At 50.2% G+C, this 24,370-nt stretch overlaps 1 protein-coding gene across 4 annotated transcripts in view; it reads right to left on the bottom strand.

Moving 5' to 3' along the window:
- Positions 1-24,370, bottom strand: part of DPP3 (dipeptidyl peptidase 3) — a 32,619-nt gene continuing 8,249 nt past the window's right edge. For all 4 annotated transcript variants that reach the window (XM_069566334.1, XM_069566331.1, XM_069566332.1 and 1 more), the window contains exons 3-18: positions 22,192-22,281; positions 21,455-21,592; positions 20,793-20,867; positions 19,849-19,942; positions 15,845-15,975; positions 15,603-15,733; positions 15,464-15,522; positions 12,952-13,146; positions 12,602-12,714; positions 12,157-12,249; positions 10,178-10,240; positions 9,955-10,079; positions 9,710-9,830; positions 8,143-8,322; positions 3,373-3,535; positions 1-535 (exon numbers count right to left, since the gene is read on the bottom strand). In XM_069566334.1, coding sequence (XP_069422435.1) covers positions 384-535; positions 3,373-3,535; positions 8,143-8,322; positions 9,710-9,830; positions 9,955-10,079; positions 10,178-10,240; positions 12,157-12,249; positions 12,602-12,714; positions 12,952-13,146; positions 15,464-15,522; positions 15,603-15,733; positions 15,845-15,975; positions 19,849-19,942; positions 20,793-20,867; positions 21,455-21,592; positions 22,192-22,281 — 1,923 coding nt within the window. In that variant the 3' untranslated portion in view covers positions 1-383. The remainder of the gene's footprint in view (positions 536-3,372; positions 3,536-8,142; positions 8,323-9,709; positions 9,831-9,954; positions 10,080-10,177; positions 10,241-12,156; positions 12,250-12,601; positions 12,715-12,951; positions 13,147-15,463; positions 15,523-15,602; positions 15,734-15,844; positions 15,976-19,848; positions 19,943-20,792; positions 20,868-21,454; positions 21,593-22,191; positions 22,282-24,370) is intronic.

Below are 24,370 nucleotides of genomic sequence, written 5' to 3'. Positions count from 1 at the left end.
TGGTGGTTTCCAATATTTATTTTTCTGGTTATAAAAGTAATACATGAAGAGCACTGGATTGGGAGAGGTTTTGAATCCTGCAGGATTTAGACAGGTCACATTCTCAGAACTTGTATTTCCTCATCTGGGAAGCCGGACAAGGAGCCTTGCCCACCCTGCAGAAGGCAGTGTAGATCAACTGAGATAACACAAGGGACGCACTGGTAAGCTGGAAAGTGCTGACAAATGGAAGGGTTTAGTGTCACCACCCCTGGCTGAGGTAGCACCAAGGTCCAGGCTCCTGCCCCTCTCCTGGGCCCACAAAAAGGGGGCCACTTACAGCCTTGGTTTGATCAAGTCGGGGAGGGGCCTCACAGGTGCCTTAAGCCTGGCCAGATGGGGCTTCACTGGGGCCCCTTCCAGCACTGGGCATCAGCTGTGGCCAGCTGGGTGAGGATCTTCTCCAACTCGGGCCCATCCTCTAGGAAGCGCTCAGAGAAGGATCGGATGAGGCCTGCAGCTGAGGCCTCGTACTCAAGAAGTTGCACTTCTGAGCCTGGGGAGGAGATGGAGAAAAAAAAGCAGCAGGAAAAGGTTTTAATAGGGAAACAGAATCATAATTGTAATCATAGAAGCAGCTACTTGTCTTCCTGAGTTTTTACCATGTGCCAAAAACTGTGCTCAATATTTCATTATCTAACTGACTCCATAATCCTATGAGATAGGAAACATTAAAGGGGGAGTATTCAATGAATTGCTGCATTCATTCATTCACTTAATAAAGATTTATAACAGTGCCATGTTAGGTGAAACAGACATAGTCCTTGGCCTCCAGGAGCTTACAGTCCAGGAACTGCTTCATCTCCATCTACTGTAGGGCTCTGGGCAAGTTTCTTAACATAAGCCTCAGTTTCCTCATCTGGAAAGTGGGGGCAAGCACAGTACATCTCTCAAGAAGCTGCAGTGATTAAATATAATATAATGGGTAGAGGGCACACTCACCAAGTGCTAGCTATCATAAGCATCCTGATCTCTGAACCTACTTCATCATCTGTCAACAGTTCCAAGGGCACCCATCGAACCTATGTGGTGTTCTGAATACTCATGGGAAGCACTTCCTTCTAACAGCCCTCCACTTCTCTACCTGCTCACAGTGCCTCATTGTACTCTGTGGCCTTATGGGATGTATGCAGCTAAGAGCACAGGCTCTGAGCTCGGATGGCCTGAGTTCAAATCCTGGTCCTGCCAGCCACTCACTTTGTGACCTCAAATACACAGCCCTTCTGTGTCTCAGTTTCCAGCTGAAAAAGGGGAAACTTCCTCATTTAAGTTGTTGGGAGTTGATCCGTGGAGAGTTTTTACCCAGACTCTGGCACATGGAAGTCCTCAAAAGTGAGCTATTAATACAATCACCACCACCATCACCACCACCTTTGAAAATTCAACCTGTTCTTTGGGCCTCAAAGTTTACCCCCTACCTCCTCCCCAAACCCACCTTTCCCCAATTCTCTCAAAGGTAGGTATGATCTTCCCTTCTCTAAGTATTCAGACCACTGTTTGTATCTTTTGGGCACCTATGAACACTTCCCTTGTAAGACCATTTCTCTCTCTGTCTTATTCCCAATGCGCTGAGAATGACTTGAAGAGAGGAGTCCATCCCCAAGGCCTGCCCAGAGCTGGAGAGTCAAAGCGATAATGATCTTGTCCATGTAATGGGCACTTGCTGGGAGCCTGGTATAATCCACTCTCTCACTCACTGACAGGCACTGAGCGGCTCCCGTGCTAGGTGCCGGGGACATGCTGTTCCTGTTGCCATGGAGAGGAGCAGAAAGGAAAATGGCAAAGTGGCAGCCGCCATGAAGAGGAGGAAGCTGGGTGATAGCTCAGAGGGTGTGCCTGCAGGGTGGGCAGCCAGGGCAGAGGGCTGGCAAACCCATGACACCTCTGGAGCACAGAATGGAGTTTGTATTGCTTTTTAACTATTTTAAAGTGTTTTTTAATTTTAATTATTCTTTTTTTTTTTTTTTTTTGGCTGCACCATGCAGCTTGCATGGGGGATTGAAACCAAGCCCCGGCAGTGGAAGCGCTAAGTCCCAACCACTGGGCCACCAGGGAATTCCCTAGAATTTGGAATAAACCTTTTACATTCTTTTTCCTCACCAGGAGGAGGTAAGTATTTCATTTAACCCTCACAGCTTCCCATGACTATCGTAGTGAGGAGCAAATGCTCTTAATCTTACTCTTGGTTCCTCCAGTAAAAAGCTGTAAGCCTTGAGTAACAGATTCTCTGTGCCTCGGTTTCCTTACCTGTAAAATGGGGGTAATAATACCTATACCTTAGCGGGTATTGTGAGTATTTAAAGGGTTAATCCCTGGAATACACTTAGAACTCAAAGGAAGGACTGAGGTTCTCTAGTGTCAGCGCACAATCCACACGGGCTTTATGAATGAAGACACCCAAGCTCAGAAAGGTTAAGTGAATAGGCCAAGGTTGCAGCGCAGTTCTGAAGCTCATGTTTTAACCACAGCCTGGCACCGCCTCATCTCAAGTGCCTCACATGCCAGTGTCAGGAAACGTGAGGCAAGGGATGAGAGGAGAGTGAATGTAACAGGGTGCTGGTACCCCCAGGATTGAACACAGGCCCCAGGAATGCAAGCGCTGCGCCTTAACTGCTGAAATGCCAGGGAATTCCCCAGAGTAGAGTTTAGGCTAAACCTCTGAAATGCTCTCTCACCACGAGGAGGTAATTATTGCATTTAACTCTCACACTTACCCATGACTATGGAGGTGCAAATGCTCTTAATACAAAAGGTACAAGTGCGTGGCTCACAGGGTCAGGGCTTTTGGAAATGGCAGCATCACTTGAGGAGGGGAGAGGGGCCACAGGGCTGCTGACCTCTGCTCTGACTTGACTGCTCTCAGCCCGCTGGGTGCCTCCTCTCTGCCTCACCTGACCTCGCTCCTGGGCCCCACCAGGCCTCGCTCCAGCACGATGCCTGGCCTCCTCCGAAGCCCGGGGTGTTTCTGTTTCACTAGCCCCTGCTCTACTGGCCGCCCTCAACCTTCTGTTGCCATCTCACAAGCAGCCTGACCCTGTGTGTGTGTGTGTGTGTGTGTGTGTGTGTGACCCTGTGTGTGTGTGTGACCGTGTGTGTGTGTGTGTGTGAGACCCTGTGTGTGTGTGTGTGTGTGTGTGTGTGTGTGTGTGTGTGTGTGTGTGGCGGGGGGGTGGCCTGTGGTGGTGGTGGACGCGAAGGTGTGGGCCTGAGGCTGGGAGGGAGAGGGCAAGACAGGAGCCACCTCGAGTAGCCTTTCCAGAGCTGCAGGGTCAGTTCCAGGCCTCCTTTGTGCTCCTGGAGGGCCCTCTATCACAGGGCCCAGGAGTCCATTACCTTCGAGGCGAGTGTTGGGCTGAACAATGAGCTTCCGGGCTTCCTTGCGGAGCAGCACCGTGTCCCTGAGGGAGAGGAAGCACTCGGGGGGCGCATCGGTGACCGCCGCATACCCCTCATACAGGGCCCGGCCTCCGGCCACGTCCCCTGTGGACTTCAGCACCTGTGGGAAGGCAGGAGTTAGTGCCTTTGGATGGATGCCCTCCGTGAATTCACGGGGCTTTGCCAAGAGCCATGGCCAGCGGCGCCCTGCCCCAGACTGCATCTGCTGTCTTGCGGGCATGCAGATCACGTGTTAGCACTGAGTAGGGTCCATAATAAGGTGAAGCTAATGGTTCCCTTTGATTGTCTCACTTGAACTATACACAAGGAGGGTAGTAACATTATCTTCTTTTTTAAAACTTTTTTTATTTTTACCGTGACAAATGTTCACACAATACATTCTTGAGTGAAATTCGCTCAGTTGTGTCCAACTCTTTGCAACTCTGTGGACTATGGCCTGCCAGATTCCTTTGTCCATGGAATTTTCCAGGTAAGAATATTGGAGTGGGTAGCCATTCCTTTCTCCAGGGGATCTTCCCGACCCAGGGATCGAACCCAGGTCTCCTGCACTGCCAGCAGATTCTTTACCACCTGAGCCACCAGGGAAGCCCAATATATTCTTAGTGTTCAATACATACTTCTTCTTGGTTGCATGGTATGTGGGATTTTATTTCCCTGACCAGAAATTGAACTAACTCTCACTCCCTGCAGTAGGAGCTCAGAGTCAACCGTGGAAGTCCCCACCCTCTTTTTAAAATAAAACATTTCATTTCAAATAAAAAAAAAATACAATACCTACCTTATAAAGAATGACACCCACACCACCACCACCCAGCTTAAGAGCTATTCATATCATCCCTCCCTGACTGCACCCCGTGGCCTCCCCCGCCTAAGGAATCAGCACTTGACTTTGTGCTTATTAGCCTCTTGTTTTCCCTGAGTTTTACTCTCAATTCATGTTACATTTTTGCCCACATCCTGTGATTTGCTTTTTCTGCTCGAATTACGCCTGAGATCCGCCTGTGTTTGTGAGTGCAGTATACAGTCCCGTAGCTATACTTACAAACACGCCACAGTCCTGTCTCTTCCACTGTTGATGTATAACCTGTGATTTTTGCCCTCCGAGGCTGATCTGGACGTATTGTATGTCTCCTGGTGATCAGGGGCAGGTTTTCCCAGCAGAATCAAGGTCTGGATAATGCTCATCCTTAAGGAGGATGCCCGCATTGTTCTCCAGACTTGCTGCACCTGTTTTCACTCCCAGAGGCAGGGGGGTGGCAGTCCATCCGGCTCAGCTCACCAGGGTGATGTTGACAGGTTTTCATGTTGCCGAGCTGGTGGGTGGAAATCTCATGTGGTTTCAGTTGTGTTTTCCTGATGACTAATGAGATGGAACAACATCCCACAAGTTGGTGGGTTATTTATTTTCCTCTTCGGTTCATGAGTTTTGCCTATTTTTCTGTTAGGCTGTTTTTTCTTCAGGTTTTGGGGAAAGTTCTTTATATATTTAGCTGCTAACCTTTTGTTAACTCATATGTGATAAACACCCTATCCTAGTTTAAGATGCATCTTCTCACCTTCTTTATGGTAAGTTTTGATGAATAAAAGTTATCATTATCAGTATTACTTGTCCACATGGTGCAGCTTGTGAATCTTAGTTTCCTGACCAGGGATTGAATCCGTGCCCCTGAGGTGGAAGTGCAGAGTACTATCCACTGGGCCACCAGGGAATTTCTATTCTATATTTCTAGACACAGGTTTTGCTTGCCATTCTTGGAATTTCTTGAGCTTCTCTGGATTTCTGAGTTGGGTCTTTCATCAGTTCTATGAAGTGCTCAGTCATTATCTCTTGTAAAATTCCTTCTTTTCTCTCTCCTTCTTGGAATTTCAGTTCATGTACATTAGATCTTTTCACACTATCCTTCATGTCTTTTTTTTTTAATGTTTATTTATTTCATGCACTGGGTCTTAGTTGTGATTTTTTATCTTTCTTATGGCATTTGGGATCTTTATTTGCAGCATGTGAAATCTAGTTCCCCAACCAGGGATTAAACCCAGGCCCCCAGTATTGGGAGTGCAGAGTCATAGCCACTGGACTACCAGGGGTCTCCCTCCTCCATGTCTCTTAACGTCTTCTAAATTTTCTATCTTTGTGTCTCTGTGCTACATGCTCTGGACATCCCTGGTGGCTCAGACGGTGAAGAATCCACCTGCAATGCAGGAGACCTAGGTTCAATTCCTGGGTCGGGAAGATCCCCTGGAGAAGGGCATGTCTACCCACTCCAGTATTCTTGCCTGGAGAATCCCATGGACAGAGGAGCCTGGCAGGCTCCAGTCCATGGGGTCGCACAGAGTTGGACACAACTGAAGTGACTTAGCACACATGAGGCATGCTCTGTAACTTCTCTTATCTTCAGCTGGATCTAAAATCTGTTTAAGCTGCCTATTTTTAGTTTCAGTGATTATAAAGATTAGGACTAAGAGATCTAGTTGGCTCTCTTCCAAATAACTGACATTTGTGGCTCTGATCCTTACTTATTCTGCCAATTTGCTGCTGGAAAAGTAGGACTAGGGCACCCTCTGGGTAAGCCTCCTCCTCTTAGGCCCAGGGGTAGAATGATTTTCCCTAGCTCTGCAGGAATTAAAACTGACTGGGAACTCCTGGGGGAAGGTTAGAGAGACTGTCTCACCTTTCTCTCTTTTGCATAATACTTAACACCCAGCGTGTGAACATAGATTCATGAAGTGGACATGTTAGCCACCAGGAGCTTCAACCAGAGAGCTGGCGACAGGGGTGTCCACGGGAGCCAGGTGGTATCATGAGTGAGTGACTAAGGCAGGTACAGGAAACAGGAAGTGGACCTGGCAGAATGGAGAGTGGAGCATGTGTAGATAGCCAAACGCAGTGGCCACGGCTCAGTTCCAGGGAGTTAAGTCTATTGATGGCAGGCCCTCCAAGAAGCCAGAAATACAGATTTATATCTCACCTCATCGGGTTTTACAATATGGGTGAGCCAAAGCTATGACTATTTGTAATCCCGTGGCTGAAGGCTTTCCCTGTGGAAAAGCCTCCATCTTCCCTGCTGGCTAGCTCTTTGCTGTGCTCTTGGGTTTTCCTAGGGGGCTGGTGAAAGAAACAGCCGCACCAAAAAATGCTTCCATGTTCTGTATCTCCTGTTCCATGTTCTGTATGTTCTGTAAAGCCACCGCTGTGGACACTGTCCATTCTGCTGAATGAATGATCCTGGACAAAGATCCACCTGCTTCAGTCTCTAAGACGGAATGCTCTGTGTTCAGTCACTAAGTCACAGTTCAATACTGGCCTAGGGTTTGGTGGATTTGATTCCTTTATCTAGTGACATTATTATTATTAATAAACTGTTTTGGAATAATTTTAGATTTACAGAAAAGCCACAAAGATAGCCCAGAGAGTTCCCATGGGCTCCTGGCCCAGTTTCATCTGTTGTCAACATTGGGCAAAATGTGTACGTTACTTTTAACTAAACTCTAGACTTTATTGAGAGTTCACTCAATTTCCCACGAATGTCTGCTTTCTATTCCACAATCAAATCTGGGACATGGCACTGCCTTGGGCATCTAATATTTTTTCATTTCTAACTTTATTTTACTTTCATGGCCAAACATATATCTTTTAAGGAAAAATGCCTTAAATCCCTTCTGGAAATAGGTGGGAGTATAATCGTAGAGAGATATTTGCTGAATTGAAGGCTGGACCTTCTTCAGGTTGGCAAAGCCAGCAGGACCCTGTTCTGATGGAAGGCACTGCCCAGTAAGGAGTGGGTCACCATCAGGGGTTCTCCAGCCTTGCTGAGTGTCAGGATCACCTGGAAGGCTAGTAAACATGCAGGTTTTGGGGCCTTGCACTCAGAGTTTCTGAATCAGGGGGTCTGGGGTGGGGTCTGAGAATCTGCATGTTCTGGGTACTCCTGCTGCTGTTAGTCCCTGGACCACACTTGGTGTCACACCGGCTTGGATAACGTGATTTTTATTGCTTTGCTGCTGCTAAGTCGCTTTAGTCGTGTCTGACTCTGTGTGACCCCATGGACGGCACACACCAGGCTCCCCCGTCCCTGGGATTCTCCAGGCAAAAACTCTGGAGTGGGTTGCCATGTTCTTCTCCAATGCATGAAAATAAAAAGTGAAAGTGAAGTCGCTCAGTCGTGTTAGACTCTTAGCGACCCCATGGACTGCAGCCTACCAGGCTCCTCCGTCCATGGGATTTGCCAGGCAAGAGTACTGGAGTGGGGTGCCATTGCCTTCTCCATTTTATTGCTCAGTTCCGTATGTATGTTGTTTCACTGAATTCCTGCCAGGTGAGGCAGGTGATATATTTAACAGATGAGAAAAGTGGAGGGCAGCAAGGCAATTACGCAGCTGGTTAGTCCTGGCACCAGAACCCCAAAAGGTCTCCTGACTCTAAACATCCCAACATGGGAGAGAAACCAGGACTGCAGTGAACACTGTCTTTCCCTCCTTCACTTACCAAGCTCCAGGCTTCCTCCTTTTTTGTCCCTCAACCCTCTAAGCTCCTTCCAGTCCCAAGACCAGCCTTTACGCTCTGATTCTTCTGCACTCAGATCTTTTCACAGCTGCTTCCTCCTTGGCACTCCCATTTCCGGCTTAAACACAACCTACTCCAAGAAGCCTTCCCTGTTACAGAGTGCGCAGAGTTGGAGGGAGCCTCTGAGGCAAGAGGCCCCTGCTTACCTGGAGTCTCCGCAGGAACCTCTCCAGGGCAGGTTTGCCCACCGTCCGGATCTTGTCGCGGTCAAGGTGGACCCGGGCATCGGGGCGCCCATCGGAGCCTGTGGTGGGAGTGACGGTAACCAATCCCTCGCCAGCCTCCAGCAAGACCCTCAGGATCACAAACCGGGCCTGCATGTGGGCCTGCCAGGGCCAAAGAGAAAGGAATCATTTGTAGGCCCAAGATAAGAACTATTGAGTTGGCCAAAAAACTCGTTGAGGTTTCTCCTTAAGATGTTGCTGGAACGATCTTTGGCCAAACCAGTATCAAGAGTTCGTTCCAAGGCCTGATGTATCATATGTGTTGCTAACTGTCAATCATTATTGTCATTTTATCCTCTCCCACCCTGTGGGTCCTTTGGTGTTTAATTCCTCTCCCCTCAAATGCTTCCCTTCTCCTCTCACAGGGAAGGGCAGGCTGCCCTGGGGCACAGGGAGGCCATTTCCAGGCAGGACCCAGCGCCTTGCTCCCCCTCATCACCCACCCTGCCCTCTTCTGCTCCACACCCTGCCCTGATGACAGGAGTTACCCCAGAGGGTTCCTTGCTACCCCGAGCCACTTTCTCCTCCACAATCCTGTTTGCAGTCAGTTCTGTGGAATCAAGAGGGCATCTTAATCCCCAGTTTACAGATGACAAAACAGAGGCCCAGAGAGGTGAAGTGACTTGCTCAGGGTCACACAGCTGGTAAGAGAGAACAAGGACTAACCCAAGTTTCCTGACTCTAAAATGTGTGTTCTTTTGATGACCCAATATTGCCTCCTCAAAATAGACTTCGCTGACTTTTTAAAAGATTTCTATTGCTTACCCTGTTCCTTTCTTTTTTTTTTTTAATTTTTGCTTTGAATTTCTTTTTTTTTAAAACTAATTAATCAATTAATTTGGCTGCACCAGGTCTTCGTTGTGGCATGCAGAATCTTTAGTCGTGGCATGTGGGATCTAGTTCCCCAACCAGGTATTGAACCCAGGCCCTCTGCAGCGGAAGTGCAGAGTCTTAGCCACTGGAACACCAAGGAAGTCCCTGCCTATCCTGTTTCCAAAGTACCTCTCATAGCCAAACAGCGTAGTCTAATGGCTCTGGAGGCAGTTTGCTTGGATTCAAATTCTGACTCTGTTACTTGCCAGCAAGTTACTTAATCTCTTTGTGCCTCCATTTCCTCATCTCTAAAATGAAGGTAATAACAGTACCTACCACCTAGGCTGACACTGGGGACAAATGGCTCAGTTCATATAAACTGGTTAGAACCTAGTGGCACAGAGTGAGTCCTATGCATCATCTGTTAGTGGTCATAGTAACATCATCTCATCTGATTGTTCCTTAAAGGTGGGCAAGAAGACGATTACTCCCATTTTACAGGCAGGAACACTGAGGCTTACAACAGTGATGTGACTTGCCCTCACATGTGGTAAGAGTTTGGGATCAACCCAGTTCATGTGCCTCGTAGATACAGTTGTCCCATCCCTACACCCAGAATCCTGGTCTTGGTCCCCAGGACAGACCCTTCCCTCCTGAGGGGTCCCCCAGCCCCTACCTGTCTCCAGCTGGAGGCCTCAGGGGTGTAGAACTCCAGAGCAAGCAGCCCGGCACGAACCATGTTGAGCCAGTTTACGTAGACCACATCTTCCGCATCAGCCCCCTCAAAGCCAAAGATCCTGGGGGAGTGAGGGAAGAGGTGGCGGAGCAGGGTCAGAGGCGGCCTGGGCCTTGCCCTCCCTGCCAGCACCCCCCATCCACAGAGAAGCACTCCCACCCCCCACCCGGGGCTGCGGCTCATACTCCAGCACTCGGGGGTGGAGGCAGAGATAGAGGCCCACGCTCTCCGCTCGGCACTCTTCGTAGCTGGAGGCGATGGTGCTGAACTTGCTGTCCCAGGTCTCCCCGCTCCGGTACCAGCTCTGGATCTGGGAGGGGGAGCCCAGGAAGCAGGCTTTAGGGGTGGCTGCCACTCTACCTGGGCCCCCCTCCCCGTACCCTGAAGCTCCACCCAGGCCACCGTCACCTGCTCCCCTGTCTCCGGGTTGATCACAGTCTCCTGGTCGAAGTTGAATGCTCCTTTCTCGTCCTGCAGGAGAAGGGTCATGAACGTTGGGCAGGTGAGGGTGGGGTACTCTGGGGCCCAGGTTAGGCCTTCAGCCGGGGATCCAAGGGCTCAGAAAGGCAGCCAGGGAGCAGCGAGCAGACAGCAGGAGAGGCAGGTCCATGACACGCGGTGGCCTCCACACCTGCTCTGTGACACCTCTCAGAGCCCCAAGAGGTAGAAGAACCTGAGGCACCTACCCCGCTGCACAGAGAGCAACACTATGGGCCGGGGATTAGGGAGAGAGACGTGCAGAAAGTCACGTGAAGACCCAGACCCAGTATCTCCAGACCCCAGCTGGAGACGTCCCAGTGGGTGGGCCATGAGGCCTGGTGGCTCCTCACCTTTGTGGTCCCTCTGCTGCAGAGAAGCCACAGCACATGATTCTCTGCCTTGAAAGCAGCACCCTCACCATCCTCTCCATGTGCCAAGTGTCATTCGTGCACCAGCCTTTTAACCCTTTAAGTCATCTTCCTGCTGCTGCTGATGCTGCTAAGTCGCTTCAGTCGTGTCTGACTCTGTGCGACCCCATAGATGGCAGCCCACCAGGCTCTGCCATCCCTGGGATTCTCCAGGCAAGAACACTGGAGTGGGTTGCCATTTCCTTCTCCAATGCATGACAGTGAAAAGTGAAAGTGAAGTTGCTCAGTCGTGTCCGACTCTTAGCGACCCCATGGACTGCAGCCTACCAGGCTCCTCTGTCCATGGGATTTTCCAGGCAAGAGTACTGGAGTGGGGTGCCATTGCCTTCTCCGAGTCATCTTCCTAGGAAGGTTCTGTTATTATCCCGCTTCACAAAGGAGGAACCTAAGGCTCAGAGACTAAGAACCCCAGAGCAGAATTAGAGCACACAATATCTGTGCACTATGTCTCAACAACAACACCCATTTCCAGAGGGCCTACTGGGTACCAGGCAAATCCCAGGGCTTCACCTTTATTCCTCACAAGAGCCATATGGTAGGAGTCAGGAAACCCATTTTACAGATGGGCCAACTGAGGCTCAGGGAGAGGACATGATAATAAGACCACAGAGGGGCTATGTTTGTCGCCACTTCCCTGAGACTTCGAAGCCAAAACAAAGCCCAATGCTCCCCCATCAGCTGCCCTCTGGATCCTCTGACTTCCAGGCCCAACTGATCCCCATTCAGAGAGGCAGCCATGCCCCCAAGAGGAGCAGACCCCACCCTGCCTGCCTCCAGTCCTCTCATCTGTGCAGTCCACAGTGGGCTCCGCCTGGCCTGCTAATAAGGCTGTTTCTCATATTCCCTGAGTAGGTGTTGAGGGGCTCTAGCCACTCTGGCTGGCCCACAGGAAGGGGGAGCTCCCTACAATACCTGGAAAAGTACAGGCTCCAGGGAACAGCAGTACAAAGACAGTGCTGCAGCCTCAGGACTGGTGGCGTCCAGACACCGCCCCTGCCCAGCTTTTCTGCTCCTGGGGCTGCCTGGGTCATACTCTCAGGGCAGGCTTCCTGGGCAAGTCATTCTGTGTGGGAGACTCTGGGTGGGGGCCTCCGCTGGCCTGTCCTACAGATCTCACTCAATCCTGGGACATCTTGAAGGAGGGTGAGACACTGGGAGCCAAGACTCGGCCAGCTTCCCCACTCCAGGGAGCTGATTATGGGGAAGCGGAGCCATTGGGCCTAGAACTGGGGAGGGTCCCACTGGTACCAGCACTAGCCCCTTATTCTTTTTTTTAAAAATTTATTTATTTGGCTGTGCTGGGTCTTAATTTTGGCATTCAGGATCATTTAGCTGTGGGATCCTTAGCAGTAAGAAGGATCTTTAGTTGTGGCACGTGATCTAGTTCCCTGACCAGGGATTGAACCCGGGCCCCTGCATTGGGAGCGCAGAGTCTTAACCACTAGACTGCTGGGGAAGCCCCTGGTCTCGAGTTCTTACCTGCACGAAGAGCTTGCCGCTGCCGTGGCCCAGCAGCTCGTGCAGCCCCACCTGCACGTCAAAGGAGGGTCCCTTCCAGCGGATGTACAGGTCCTGCCAAGACAAGCAGAGACCCACACTGCCCACTGCCCCACCACAGTCACACAGCCTGCCCACGGCCCCCGTGCCAGCCTGAGGGCCCATCGTGAGGCACACATCTGCTAAAGGTCTACCACCTGCCAGCCCCACAATGAGCACTGCAGAGCCCATCTCATCCTGGCAACAACCCACGAGGAAAGGGCTGCCTCCACTGTTTGCCGGCTGGGGAAACAGGCTCCAAGGACCCGAGGTCACATAGCAGGGAAGCAGCAGAGCTGGGCCTGAAGCCCCGTCCTTTTCCCTGCTCTGGCCTGTTCCGCCCTCCTGCATCAGCTGAGGTCAGGCCAGGCCCCGTGCCAGTGCCCACCTTGTCCTCCTCCTCCAGGAAGGTGAGTTTCTCCCGCTGCGTGGCATAGGCCACGGCCAGCACGTTCCCCAGGGACACGTTCTTAAAGCCTTCTGTCTGCCTCAGGTCATCATCTGGAGAAGGTGGGAAGGGGACCAGGGAGAAAAGGGCAAGGGCAAAGGTCAAGGGTCACAGGCAAGGAGTCAGAGGGACAGGCTGGGAATGTAAGTGGAGCAGGGTGATGTGTGGCCAGGGCGAGTGCGTGGAGGGGGAGGGGGTGACTCTCAGTGGCGTCTCCTAGGGGGTTTGGGGAGCCCCCGTCTTGTTCAGGCAGGGATGGGGGGCGGGCAGGACCCTCCAGGGAAGCTCACAGTTGGGGATGTTGATGCCGGCAGGAATGCCGGAGCCGGCGAAGGTGAGAACGTCCAGGGAGGTGAAGTCGGGGGTGAGGAACTTGTCCTTCTCAAAGGCTGGGGGCCAGGGCAGCTCCTTCAGCAGCTGCTCCGCACTTGCCACTAGCCACTCAAACTTGGCACTCATGGCCTTGTTCACCATGGCCACGAAGCCTGTGGGGGAGAGGGGCTGTGAGCGGGCAGGGTTGGGGGATCCCACACCCTCCTCCTCTCCTCTAATAGACTTTCAGCCATTATGCAGGCATTGACTGCCTGCTGGGCGCAGTGAGCCTGTGCTGGCCACTCGGGAGAACCTGGGCCTACACTTTGCCTTCATGGAGGTCCCTGTTTTGGGGAGAGCAGGGTACAGAGAAAAGGCGTTGCTGAGTAACAACTGAAGTGGATCTTTTTAAACTTCTTAAAACTTTTTTTGGCAATGCCAGGTGGCTTGTGGGATCTTAGTTCCCTGATCAGGGGCCACAGCAGGGAAAGCATGGAGTCCTAACCCACTGGACTACCAGAGAATGTCCTGAGATGGATCTTAAAGGGGTATGTGGGGAGTAGTACCTCGTGGGTGATGGGGAAAGGATCAAGGATCAGATGCCCAGTGGAAGGGACTATGTGAGCAAAAAAAGATGCTCTTCTTTTTGGGGGGACTGTGAGCTGTCCTGCACGGCTAGAGCTCCTGGCTTACACGGTGGTGAGTGAGGCTGCTGCACTGGAGGGCTGGGGCTGATCCTTTCAGATTTAATACAGTTAAGAGTTCCTGGCTCAAAGCACTATTTTCAAAATTGCACTCTACAGAACACATTTTCTATGAGAGCCTTCAAAAAGAAAGACCTCCCTAGTCAAAGAAGTTTGGGTAACACTATATACTCTATCTCCAACTTCTTCAAGGCTCTCAATGCACATGTGCATATTAAAGGTACTGAGGAGTCCTGCAAGCAGAGACTCTTTGCTGTTCCATACTGAATCTTCTTTTTTTTTTTTTTACTGTAGCGTGAAGGATCTTAGTTCCCTGAATCTTTCTTCCTTCTTTTTGTTTTTTGGCTGTAGTATGCAGGATCTTAGTTCCCTGACAAGGGATCAAATCCATGTCCCCTGCAGTGGAAGCATGGAGTCTGAAGTTCTGGACCGTCAGGGAAGTCCCTGAATAATTCCTGCTAACTCTGCATAGACTACACCCTGGAAAAGCCTGACCTAGACTAAGGAAGGGGACAACCTTGGCCAAGGGATGGGCTTGGCAAAGGCTCCCTATCTGGATTTACTCTGTCTGATGAAACCACCACACCAGGGCAAGAAGAAAGGATGATTAAAATAGCAAAGCACAAAAAGCAAACTGGGGATTATTAAAAAATCAGGGGACAGCTATGTGATGGCACACCACGCAGCTGGCAGACATGGAGTACAATATCAAATGTTATGGGAAATTATTTATGATATACTATGAACACTATACACCTATTTAAAAGAATGTGGTAGGTCTATATATACTGATAGGAAAAGATATCCGAGATACATGACTAAGTGAAAAAAGCAAGTGACAGAATATACAGAATATAATCTCATTTACCCAGATGACTTAAAAGGAACATGAGTGTGTGTGTGTGTGTGTGTGTGTGCGCGAATGCTTAGAGAAAGGTCTAGAAGGACCTGTACTCAACTGTGAACTCTGGTGACCTTTGGAGGGGAGCGATATAGGAGAGGTAGTGAAAGAAGGATTTCACATTTTATCCTACACACGACTGTACTTTTCCAATTACTTACAAGTGTGGATTTTTAAATTACACACGTACATTTCTAAGCATCGCTCTCTATAAAAGCAAAAGACAAAAAGTACATTCCAAACTTTAATTTTGGGGTGGGTGCAGTCACAGTTGATTATTTTTGGTGTGTGTTTTCATAATTTTTGACCATGAACATGGATTACTTTTCTAATAATCATGATGAGTTATGTACAAAGGGGGAACCTCCAAGACTGAGGCTGCTGCGACTTGGGCTTGGGCACAAAGGCCGAGGCAGCCTGCCACTCACTTGCCCTGGGATGACAGCAGCCAAGTTCATAGTCACAGCGCTAATTCTGCTCTCATCGACCCAGCACCACTGACATGCCTGGCATTGTGCTGAGCTGTCTGCATATAATACCTCACTTTCCATGACACCTGAAAAGGAGTGATGGAGGCTCAGAGGTGGGGTTAAGCGACAAAGCTGGAGCCTGGGCCTGGACCAGACACAGAGGGCAGCACGGCAAAGTGACTCAGAGCCGAGGTGCCTGGGGTGGGTCACCCCCCACAACTCTGCCTCAGTTCCCACATCTGTGAAGTGAGGAGGGAAATTCTCATAGGACGAAGATTATCAAAATGAGTGAAGATAGGTAGGTGTCCAGTCCACGACGAGTCATCGATGGCTGTTGCTGACTCTCTACTATGGCAGAATCATCAGGGGTAAGGCAGAAGGGTTTCACTTTGACCTCCCACCTCCCAGAAGTTACCTTCAAACTCTCCACGGGAACCAAAGGGGTCTCGGTAGCTCTCGATGAACCCGATGTAACTGGGGGAGAGAAGGGCTGAGATGGAGGAGGGGTGGGCAGGAGGCGGCAGGGCAGGGCGGAACGGAGGCTGGCGCCTCACCTCTCCACGATGGGGCCTTTGTCCTGGATCCAGAAGCGAGAGCCCTTCTTGTGGGCCTCGATAGAGCCCTGGGTGAAGCTTTCTATGTACTGGGCCAGCATCTGTTCCTGGTGGCTGTTGGCTGCATACGCCTGGGGGTGAGCAGGGGCTGGTCAGCCTCAGGCCACCCCCCCATCCTGGTACCCGCCTTTGCTGCCCAGAGGGGCAGCGAGCGGCACACCTCAGCCCAGAGCGCCCCCTACCTTGGCTTTCTCCAGGTGCTCCACCACCTTCTGGAGGATGGGGGCATAGTCCCCGCGGGTCACCCGAAAATGGCTTCCCTGGAATTCGTAGCTCTTCAGCTTGGAAGTCATTTCGGAGTCCAGGTTAGGCTCTGAGGGAAGAAGGATCATCGCTCAGGGGAAAGGCGAGTGTGAGACATTCCAGCAGGCTTCTCACTGTGACATTCATTTACTCTAACATCCTTGATGGCTCCCCGTTGCTCACAGAAATTATAAACTTTCATCTTCAAAAAAATATATATATGAGGGACTTTCCTGACGGTCCAGTGGCTAACACTCTGCAATCCCAACGCAGGGGGCCCGGGTTTGATTACTGGTCAGGGAACTAGACCCCATGTGCCGCAACTAAGGGTTCGCCTGCTACAACTAAAGATCTTGCATGCTCAACGAAGATAAAAGATCCTGAATGCCACAAATAAGACCTTGCACAATCAAACAAATATTTTAAATATATATATATATTCTGTAACATGAAATGTTTTAAGTGATTTATATGTGTTAACTCAATGAAACCTCACATCAACTCTGTGGGGAGAGGGAAATTATCATCTCTTTTCTACAGATGGGGAAACTAAGGCACCAAGAAGTTAAGTCAGGTGTTGAAGGTCACACAGCAGCAAGTAGCAGAGTTGGATTCAAACCCAGTGTGGCAAATTGTATTTAAAAAGCTATCCCTACCCTAGATATAATCACAAGGGTCCTTATAGAAAGGAGACAAGAGGGTGGAGGGAAGTAGATGTGATGAGAGAAGAAAGGACGGGGCGAGACGTGAGGAAGGGGCCGTGGGCTGAGGGATGCAGGCAGCTTCTAGAAGCTGAAACAGGCAGGGAAGATTTCCCCAGAAGAGACTCCAGTTTGGACCTCCGGAACCATAAGAGAATAAATCTGCGGGTTTTTTTAATTTTTTACTTTATTTTTATTTTGGCTGCACTCAGTCTTCATTGCAGAACGCAGTCTTAGTTGCCTTACAGCATGTGGGATCTTAGTTCCCCGAGCAGGAATCAAACCCATGTCCCCTGCATTGGAAGGCAGATTCTTAACCACTGGACCACCAAGGAAGTCCCTAAATTTGAGTTTTTCATGCTGCTACATTTGTGGCTATTTGTTAGAGAAGCAATGACATATTAATACCATTGTATCTTGCCTGTTATCTTTGATCCATATAACACGCGTCTAGATTATATTTTTAAATATATATATTTATTTACATATATATGGTAATGGTATTTCCTATCTCCTGATGTGAGATATGCTTCCAGATTATATTTTTAAATATATATATATATATATATATTTGGCCATATATGGCCACAGTATTTCCTATCTCCCAGTGTGACTTCTCTCATGAGAATGTGGGGGCTTTATTCCCTCCTCTTGAAGAGGGGCAGGCAGGCTTATGACTACAGCAGAAGAGACACTGTGGCTGCCAAGGGCCAGGTCGCAGAAGGCGACACAGCTTCTGCCTGGCTCCCTTGGGATGTTCACTCTGGAGCACGGCTGCCACGAACAGTATGAAGATGCCGCATGAGGCATTTCGGTTGACAGCCCTGGTCAAGTCGATCTACATACATGCCGAACCCTAAACTTTCCCACCACCTCGCTTTGGCTCTTGCTGTTCCCTCCACCAGGAGTGCAGTCCCTGACCCGGCCTCATTTGCCTGGCATCTGAGGATCTACCAAGGCCTGGCCGCTGGGGAGACATCGGTGAATGAAACACAAAGGTCCTCCTCTCAAGGAGCTTGCAGTCAACAGAAAAATAACCAGGAAATTACTGGGTGTGCTGATGGGCAAAGAGGCTATGAGAAGACAGGGAAGGGTCCTGGGAAGGTGAGGTCCAAGCCTGGTCTCCAGGACGAATGGGTGCTCATCAGGTGAACACCTGGAGGGAAAGGAGACATTCTGGGGGGAACAGGGAACAGACTGTGCAAAGGCCTGGAGTGGGTAGGTAAGAACGTGGGGTTTTCAGGAAATTGGAAGTTGCTGAGCATGGCTGTGGCCCAGAGTCTATCTGGGGGCTAGGAGGTGGGAGGTGGTTGGGGAAGGGAGGGCCAGATTACATAGGTCTTCATAGAGGCCTGGATGCTTGTCTCAACACTGCATCTATATCCCCCTCACCTGGTAACAGACTCCAGTTTTCCTTTGGGACCTACCGCCCACCAACCACCCTGAGTCCAGGCAGTGGGAGGAGCTGATCTTATCACCTGACTGTCAGGTAGGCTTGGAACCAGATCTAGACAATCAGAGACCAGTCCCTTAGCCACAAGGATTGGTTCATATAAATGGGAGATCCAAAACAGAGAAGCTTGAGCCACTTCCAGATCTTCAGATACTACTTCTGGGAGAAAAAGGCCCTCTTTTTACTGGAACAGCCAGGCCAGTGGCTATCAGGCTCTGTGGGAGCAGCCTGCTGTGGATGAAGTGAAGCGAGTTGAGCCGAGACAGAAAAATTTCTGAGAACGCTATCTGAGCAACTGGATCCAGCTGTGCCTGAAGCCCTTCTATTCTGGGCTTCTTAATTACTCAAGCCTACAAAGTCCTCTTTTGCTTGAGGCAAATAGGTTTCTTCACTTATAACCAAGGAATTCCAAACGATGGAGCCTTTAGAAGTGAATCTCGGCTTTACCCTGAAGGTACTACTTTGAGAGATATTTAGGAAGCAGGGATTAGCAATGAGAGGGTAACAGGCAGGAAGGCCAGGGGTCTCCAAATGGAGGAAATAAGATGCAAGTGTCAGACATTTTTTATCTCTCTCTTAAGCGGCAGGAGGAAACAAACCACAAGGGTTAGATTTTTTCCCCTTCTCTATACAGATTTAAAAAGAGGTTTCTCTTAAAGTGTTACCATAAGAACACCTGGTTCCACCTGAACTTAACTTTTCTCAAACCTAGAGCTAACCAATATATTTTTCTTATGGAAATGTTTGTCTTTAGCTATGTTAATGTACTATGTATTTACCCTAGACTCTGTCTTCAAGTTGGTTCCACCTAAAGGCTCAGAACTGCCTTGACAAACCAGTATGTTCTACTCATATGTTGTTCTCCTAATCTATGTTAGTGAAACTATGTTATTTGCTTGGAAATCTGCCTTTCTCCGAGATTCATGTCAATCACGTTATGGCCCGGGACAACTCACCTTGTGCCAATGTTATCTCAAAATGCATGTTGTGGGTAAGGGGCCTGGTGCCAATCTCTGTGTTTTGAGGCATTTCCTTTCTTTAATTAGCAGACTGCTATTAGCTATATAACATCTGGCTAAAGATTAGCAGCGGGGGGCACTCTTTCTGCCCGCTTCTGATGTCTATGTAGAAGCTTTCTCTATCTCTTTTATACTTTAATAAAATTTGATCACACAAAAGCTCTGAGCGATCGAGCCTTGTCTCTGGCCCCAGATTGGACTCTTCTCCTCTGGAGGCCAAGAATCCCGGCATCTTTCATGGCTCAGCAACAACCTTTCAGTAAGTTCCCCACCACTACCTTTCTATATTCTCCCCAACCTCCAGGACACCTTTTCCATTAAGCCTTCATTGATGTGCAGTTTGGATTTCTCCTCTAGGCCATCATGAGACATATGGTCCAGCCTCTATTTCCATTGTTTACATGAATTGTTATCTTCTGCACCACTGCCTGGAGGATGGGGACCACAGCCAACACTCGGCTCCCATTAGAGGCTTGCCGCAGTGATGTTCACCAGTGAAACAAGGCCCTTCCTCTGCCCTCAGGTCTCCCCTAGCTTTACATCACCACCAGCTCCAGGGCTAGGGGTGCTCACCTCCTAGAAACACCATATGCTGAGCATGGCACAGGGCTCGGCACCCAGTAAGCCTCCATCGCCATCCGCCATAGCTAGTAGGACTGTTGTTACTCCCTGTGGCTACTGCAGGCAGCTAACCCCTGTCCTGGGTTCCTGCCCCATCCACGCTGGTCCAGGAACACTAAAGAGGGAGAAGAAGGGGGGTGTGAGCTCACCTGTGCCCAGCACGGAAGCCAACCGCACCTCGTAGCTCGGCTTCCCGTCCTGGCCAACCTCCTTGAAGAGCCGTGTGTTGTAGGCACTGAGGTTCTGGAAAAGACAGGGCAGGGTTTGGGGGAGAGTAAATCCAGAGTGGGCAGTGGGGTGGAAGGGAGGGACAGTGGGCACACCTGCGGGAGAAGACACAGAGGCAAAGCGGGCCAGGCCTTGGGGGGACCACCCAGAGTCTTCTGGGAGGGAAGGGAGCAGGGTGGGCGCGCCAGGGCAGATTCCTGCTCGGCTCAGTACACTGAGTACTCAGCACACAGCACTTTTACTAAGTGTTGCGCCAGACAGTGGGCTTCGCAGGTGGCTTGGTGGTAAAGAATCTACCTGCCAGTGCAAGAGACACAGGAGATGCAGGTTTGACCTCTAGGTTGGGAAGATCCCCTGGAGTAGGAAATGGCAACCCACTCCAGTATTCTCGCCTGGAAAATTCCATGGACAGAGGAGCCTGGCGGGCTACAGTCCACGAGGTCATAAAGAGCTGGACCTGTCTGAGCATGCACATACACACATACGATCACACCTGCCAGACACTTCATGACCTCAACTGACTTGGGCTATAGGAGGCAGACCTCAAGCCCCAGATAAGGGATGTCACTGAGTGTCTGAGCTGGGAGGTGAAACTGACACATGGACACCAGAGCCCAGTTGAAGCAGCTCTGATATTCTGTGTCCTCCTTCCCTGAGGCTGTCACAAGGCCCTTCAGCCTGGGGTGGAGTGGGGGCGGCTCCATCAGGGCACTCATGCTGACCCTTAGATAAGGATTCCCCAGTCTTCTCCACCTCAAGGACCCCTGATGCCTGTGCCTCTGGGCTCAAGCTGAGACCCAGGAGTGGCCGCCAGTGCCAAGGGGACCCCAACAAGCCACTACCCCGACTTGCCCATCCCCCAAACCTGTGAGTCCAGAAAGTCTTGGGCTAGTTTGGCATCTTCCATGGTACAGTTCCCAGAGAAATAGGTGGTGATGCCCTGTTGGGGAAAGGGCAGAGTGGAAATAGGAGTTGTTGCTGAGGTTGGAGCTGCAGGGGCAGCTGGTAAATTCCTTCCTGGCCACCCTCTCCAGCCACAGACTTCCTGCACCTCCTCTTAGCAGCCTCCGAGGTCCCTCTCAATCTCTTTCCAGGGGAAGAAAATTGGAACACAAACAACACACAGGGCCATCCCCAGCCTTCCTACAGCTCTGCGCCAGCCTCTCACAGATCCACCCCTAAGGTTCGCTGCGTCCCTCACCCCACGCGACTCCTAAGCAGCCTCCAGATGTGGGAAGCTTGGATCCCCTCCTTTCCAGCCCCCCGCCTCCAGCTCCCCCCAGCTCTCAGCTCGTCTCTCCTTCCCTCCTCCCGGCACACAGCATCCTGGGATGTCAGAACTGGGAGGGCATTCAGAAAGCATTCCATCTAACCCACTTACTGAGGACGACGCTGAGCCTTGCCTTGGACAGCAGCTTGGCCTCAGGCGTGATGGACAGCCCGCTGTCTCCCCATCGGTTGCCCCTTCCTCCAGGCCAGGTGGCCCTCAATGATCCCCTCCACCCCCTAGCACGGCTGGGGCCTCACCTCTTTCCCCAGCCCGAGGTGTCGAAGCCTCGATTCCAGCGAGAACATGAGCTCCCCGCAGGTCTGCCAGAGGCCCCTAACTTCTTCTGGGTGCTGCTGAGCGGCCTCACTCCCCAGGATCACACGTTCCAGCTTCTCCTGCAGGGGAAGGGAGGTCCTTGGCCTGGCCAAGGCCGCACCACCCAACCTGCCTTCTGGAGCCCCCCAGCTATCCCCAAGCTCTTCTCCCATAGTTTAAGACCTTCTGGTTCAGAGGGTGGTCAACAGACTGGCAGCATTGACCTTGCCAGAGAAAAGCAGAACCTCATACCTGCCTGCTCAAGCTGGCTGGGTCAGAGGCTGTATGTCAATAAGATCGTCAGGCCAGTCATGTGCAGAGTAGGGACTGAGCGCCCTGGTGTAAGACCTGGGTCTGCCCCAGAAGGGCCCGAGCCCTATGGTCCAGAGAAGGACTCCCTGTGTCCACTCTCCTCCACTGTCTCCAGGGGTGACCAACAGCCCCAACTCTGCAGCACCAAACGGTGCTCAGAACCCTTCCACAGCCTCCCTTCATTTGTCCCTCAGGTCAGCATGGTTGGGAGGTCGCTGCAGCACCTGGGAGAGTGGCTGACCCAAGGCTGTGCGGCATGCTGGTCAAAGGCCAAAGCCTGACTCCCGCGGGGGCTCCATCTGCTTCTTTCCCCACTCCACCCCACCAGCCCCAAACTGCCCACCTTCCCCAGCCCTCCTCAGCTTACCTTGGGCAGGTTGGGAACAAACTTGGTGTCGCCAAAGGACTTGTAGTTGCCCATGTTGGAGTAGACGCCCGCGGCGTAGACCAGGAACGCCTGGGGGATGGGAGCGTCAGAGGAAACGCAACCTCCCCACCCCATGGAGGGTCCCTCCTGGGATGTTAACACCCCAGAGGAAGCAGTATGGGTGAGGTGGGGAGATGTAGGGGGCAGGACCCACATCCCAGGAGGCGCCAGGCTGGGCTGCTTTCATGGCCCAACCTTCAGACACCCACGGTCCAGCCAAACGGGTCTTCTCAACAGCTTCCAAATATGGATACATCCAAGCCCTCATCCACCTTGTTCCCTTCATATCAGCACCCTCTCAGCCACCTGCATCTCACCTCCTGTAGGAAGCCTGTCCTTAGCCCCCATCTGATAGGCAGCTGGCGCTGGAGGCATCAAAATGTTAGGGATGGAGGGGCCTTGGCTGACGACTCTATGGCTTTTGCAGGCTCCAAATCTACTCTCCCTTCCTCTGGTAATATGGCCTCAGCTTTCTTTTGGGATGGGCCAAAATCTCCCTTCCCCAACTCCAGGGGTAGGCACAGGCCCAAGCTGGCCAGCCAGAGCCTGACCAGGAAGTTTCCCAGCGGTGAAGAGCTACTGTTTCACACCAGGAATCAAGTCCAAAGCCCCTAGAGCTCCCCTACTAAGGTGACAAAAGAAAGCAAAACTGAGCGATGAAGACTGCATCGCAATGGTATCCCTGAGTCTCTGAATCCAGCCATGACTGAAGCCTCTTTAGCCCTGGACTTTTCAATTATATGAGCCCATAATTCTCTTTTTTAAAAATAGACTTTATTCTATAGAGTAGTTTCAGGTTCACAGCAAAACTGAGTGGAAAGTAGAAATTACCCCAAAGCGCTCCCTGCCCGACCCCACCACCCCACTGCCAGGCAGAGCCTCCACCTCGTTAATATTCTTCACGAGTCTGGTACATTTCTTACAACTGAGGAATGTACCTTGGCACTTCATCACCCAAAGATCATAGTTTACATTAGGGACCACTCTTGACATTGTATATTCTATGGGTTTGGATAGATGTATAAAGACACATATCTGCCATTATACATGATACAGTACTCTGAAGTATACAGGGCAGTTTCAGTGTCTGAAAAATCCTCTGTGCTCTATATCCCCTCCCAGCACCTGGCAACTACCCATCTTCTTACTAGCTGCATAGTTTTGCCTTTTCCACATAGCTGGAATCATACAGTATGCACCCTTTTTGTGATGGTTTCTTTCACCCAGCAATATCCATTTAACTTTCTCCGTGTCTTTTCATGGCTTAATTGCTCACTTCTTTTTAGCATTAATGTTCCATTGTCTGATATACCATGGTTTGTTTATTGATTCAGCTACCGAAGGGCATCTTTATCAGATATACCTTTTGCAAACATTTTCTCCCATTCATGACTTATCTTTTCATTCTCTTGACAATGTCTTACATAGAGCAGAAAACTTTAATTTTAGGGACATCTTTGGAGGTCCAGTGGTTAAAACTCTGTGCTTCCAATGCAGAGGGCGTGGGTTTGATCCCTGGTTGAGGAACTAAGATCCCACATGGCACATAACATGGCCAAGAAAAAGAAAAATAAAATTTTAATAAGTTCAGCTTATCAATTATTTCTATCATGGATCATGCTTGTGGTGTTATAACTAAAAAGTCAACTGCATACCCAAGGTCATCTAAATTTTCTCCTATGTTATTTTCTGGGAGTTTTAGTTTCGTATTTAAGACTGTGATTCATTTTGAGTTAATTTTTGTGAAGGATATAAGATCTGTGTTTAGATTTTTTTTTTTACCATGTGGATGTCTAGTTGTTCTAGCACCATCTATTGGAAAGGCTATATTTGTTTCATTATATCACCTTTGTTCTTTGTCAAAGATTTGTTTACTGTATTTGTGGGGGTCTGTTTCTAGACTCTCTATTCTACTGCACTGATCTACTGTCTATTATTTTGCCAACCGAAGACTGTCCTGATTACTGTAGCTTAATAGTAAATCTTGAACTAGAGTAGCATCAGTCCTTCAACTTTGTTCTTCTCCTTCATTATTGTATTGCCTATTCTGAGTCTTTTGCCTCTCCGTATTAACTTTAGAATAAGTTTGTCGGTATCCACAAAACAACTTGCTGGGATT

Source organism: Ovis canadensis, chromosome 21 (genome assembly GCF_042477335.2).
Source record: "Ovis canadensis isolate MfBH-ARS-UI-01 breed Bighorn chromosome 21, ARS-UI_OviCan_v2, whole genome shotgun sequence".
Classification (NCBI taxonomy): domain Eukaryota; kingdom Metazoa; phylum Chordata; class Mammalia; order Artiodactyla; family Bovidae; genus Ovis; species Ovis canadensis.
This window is presented reverse-complemented; position numbering and strand designations above follow the sequence as displayed.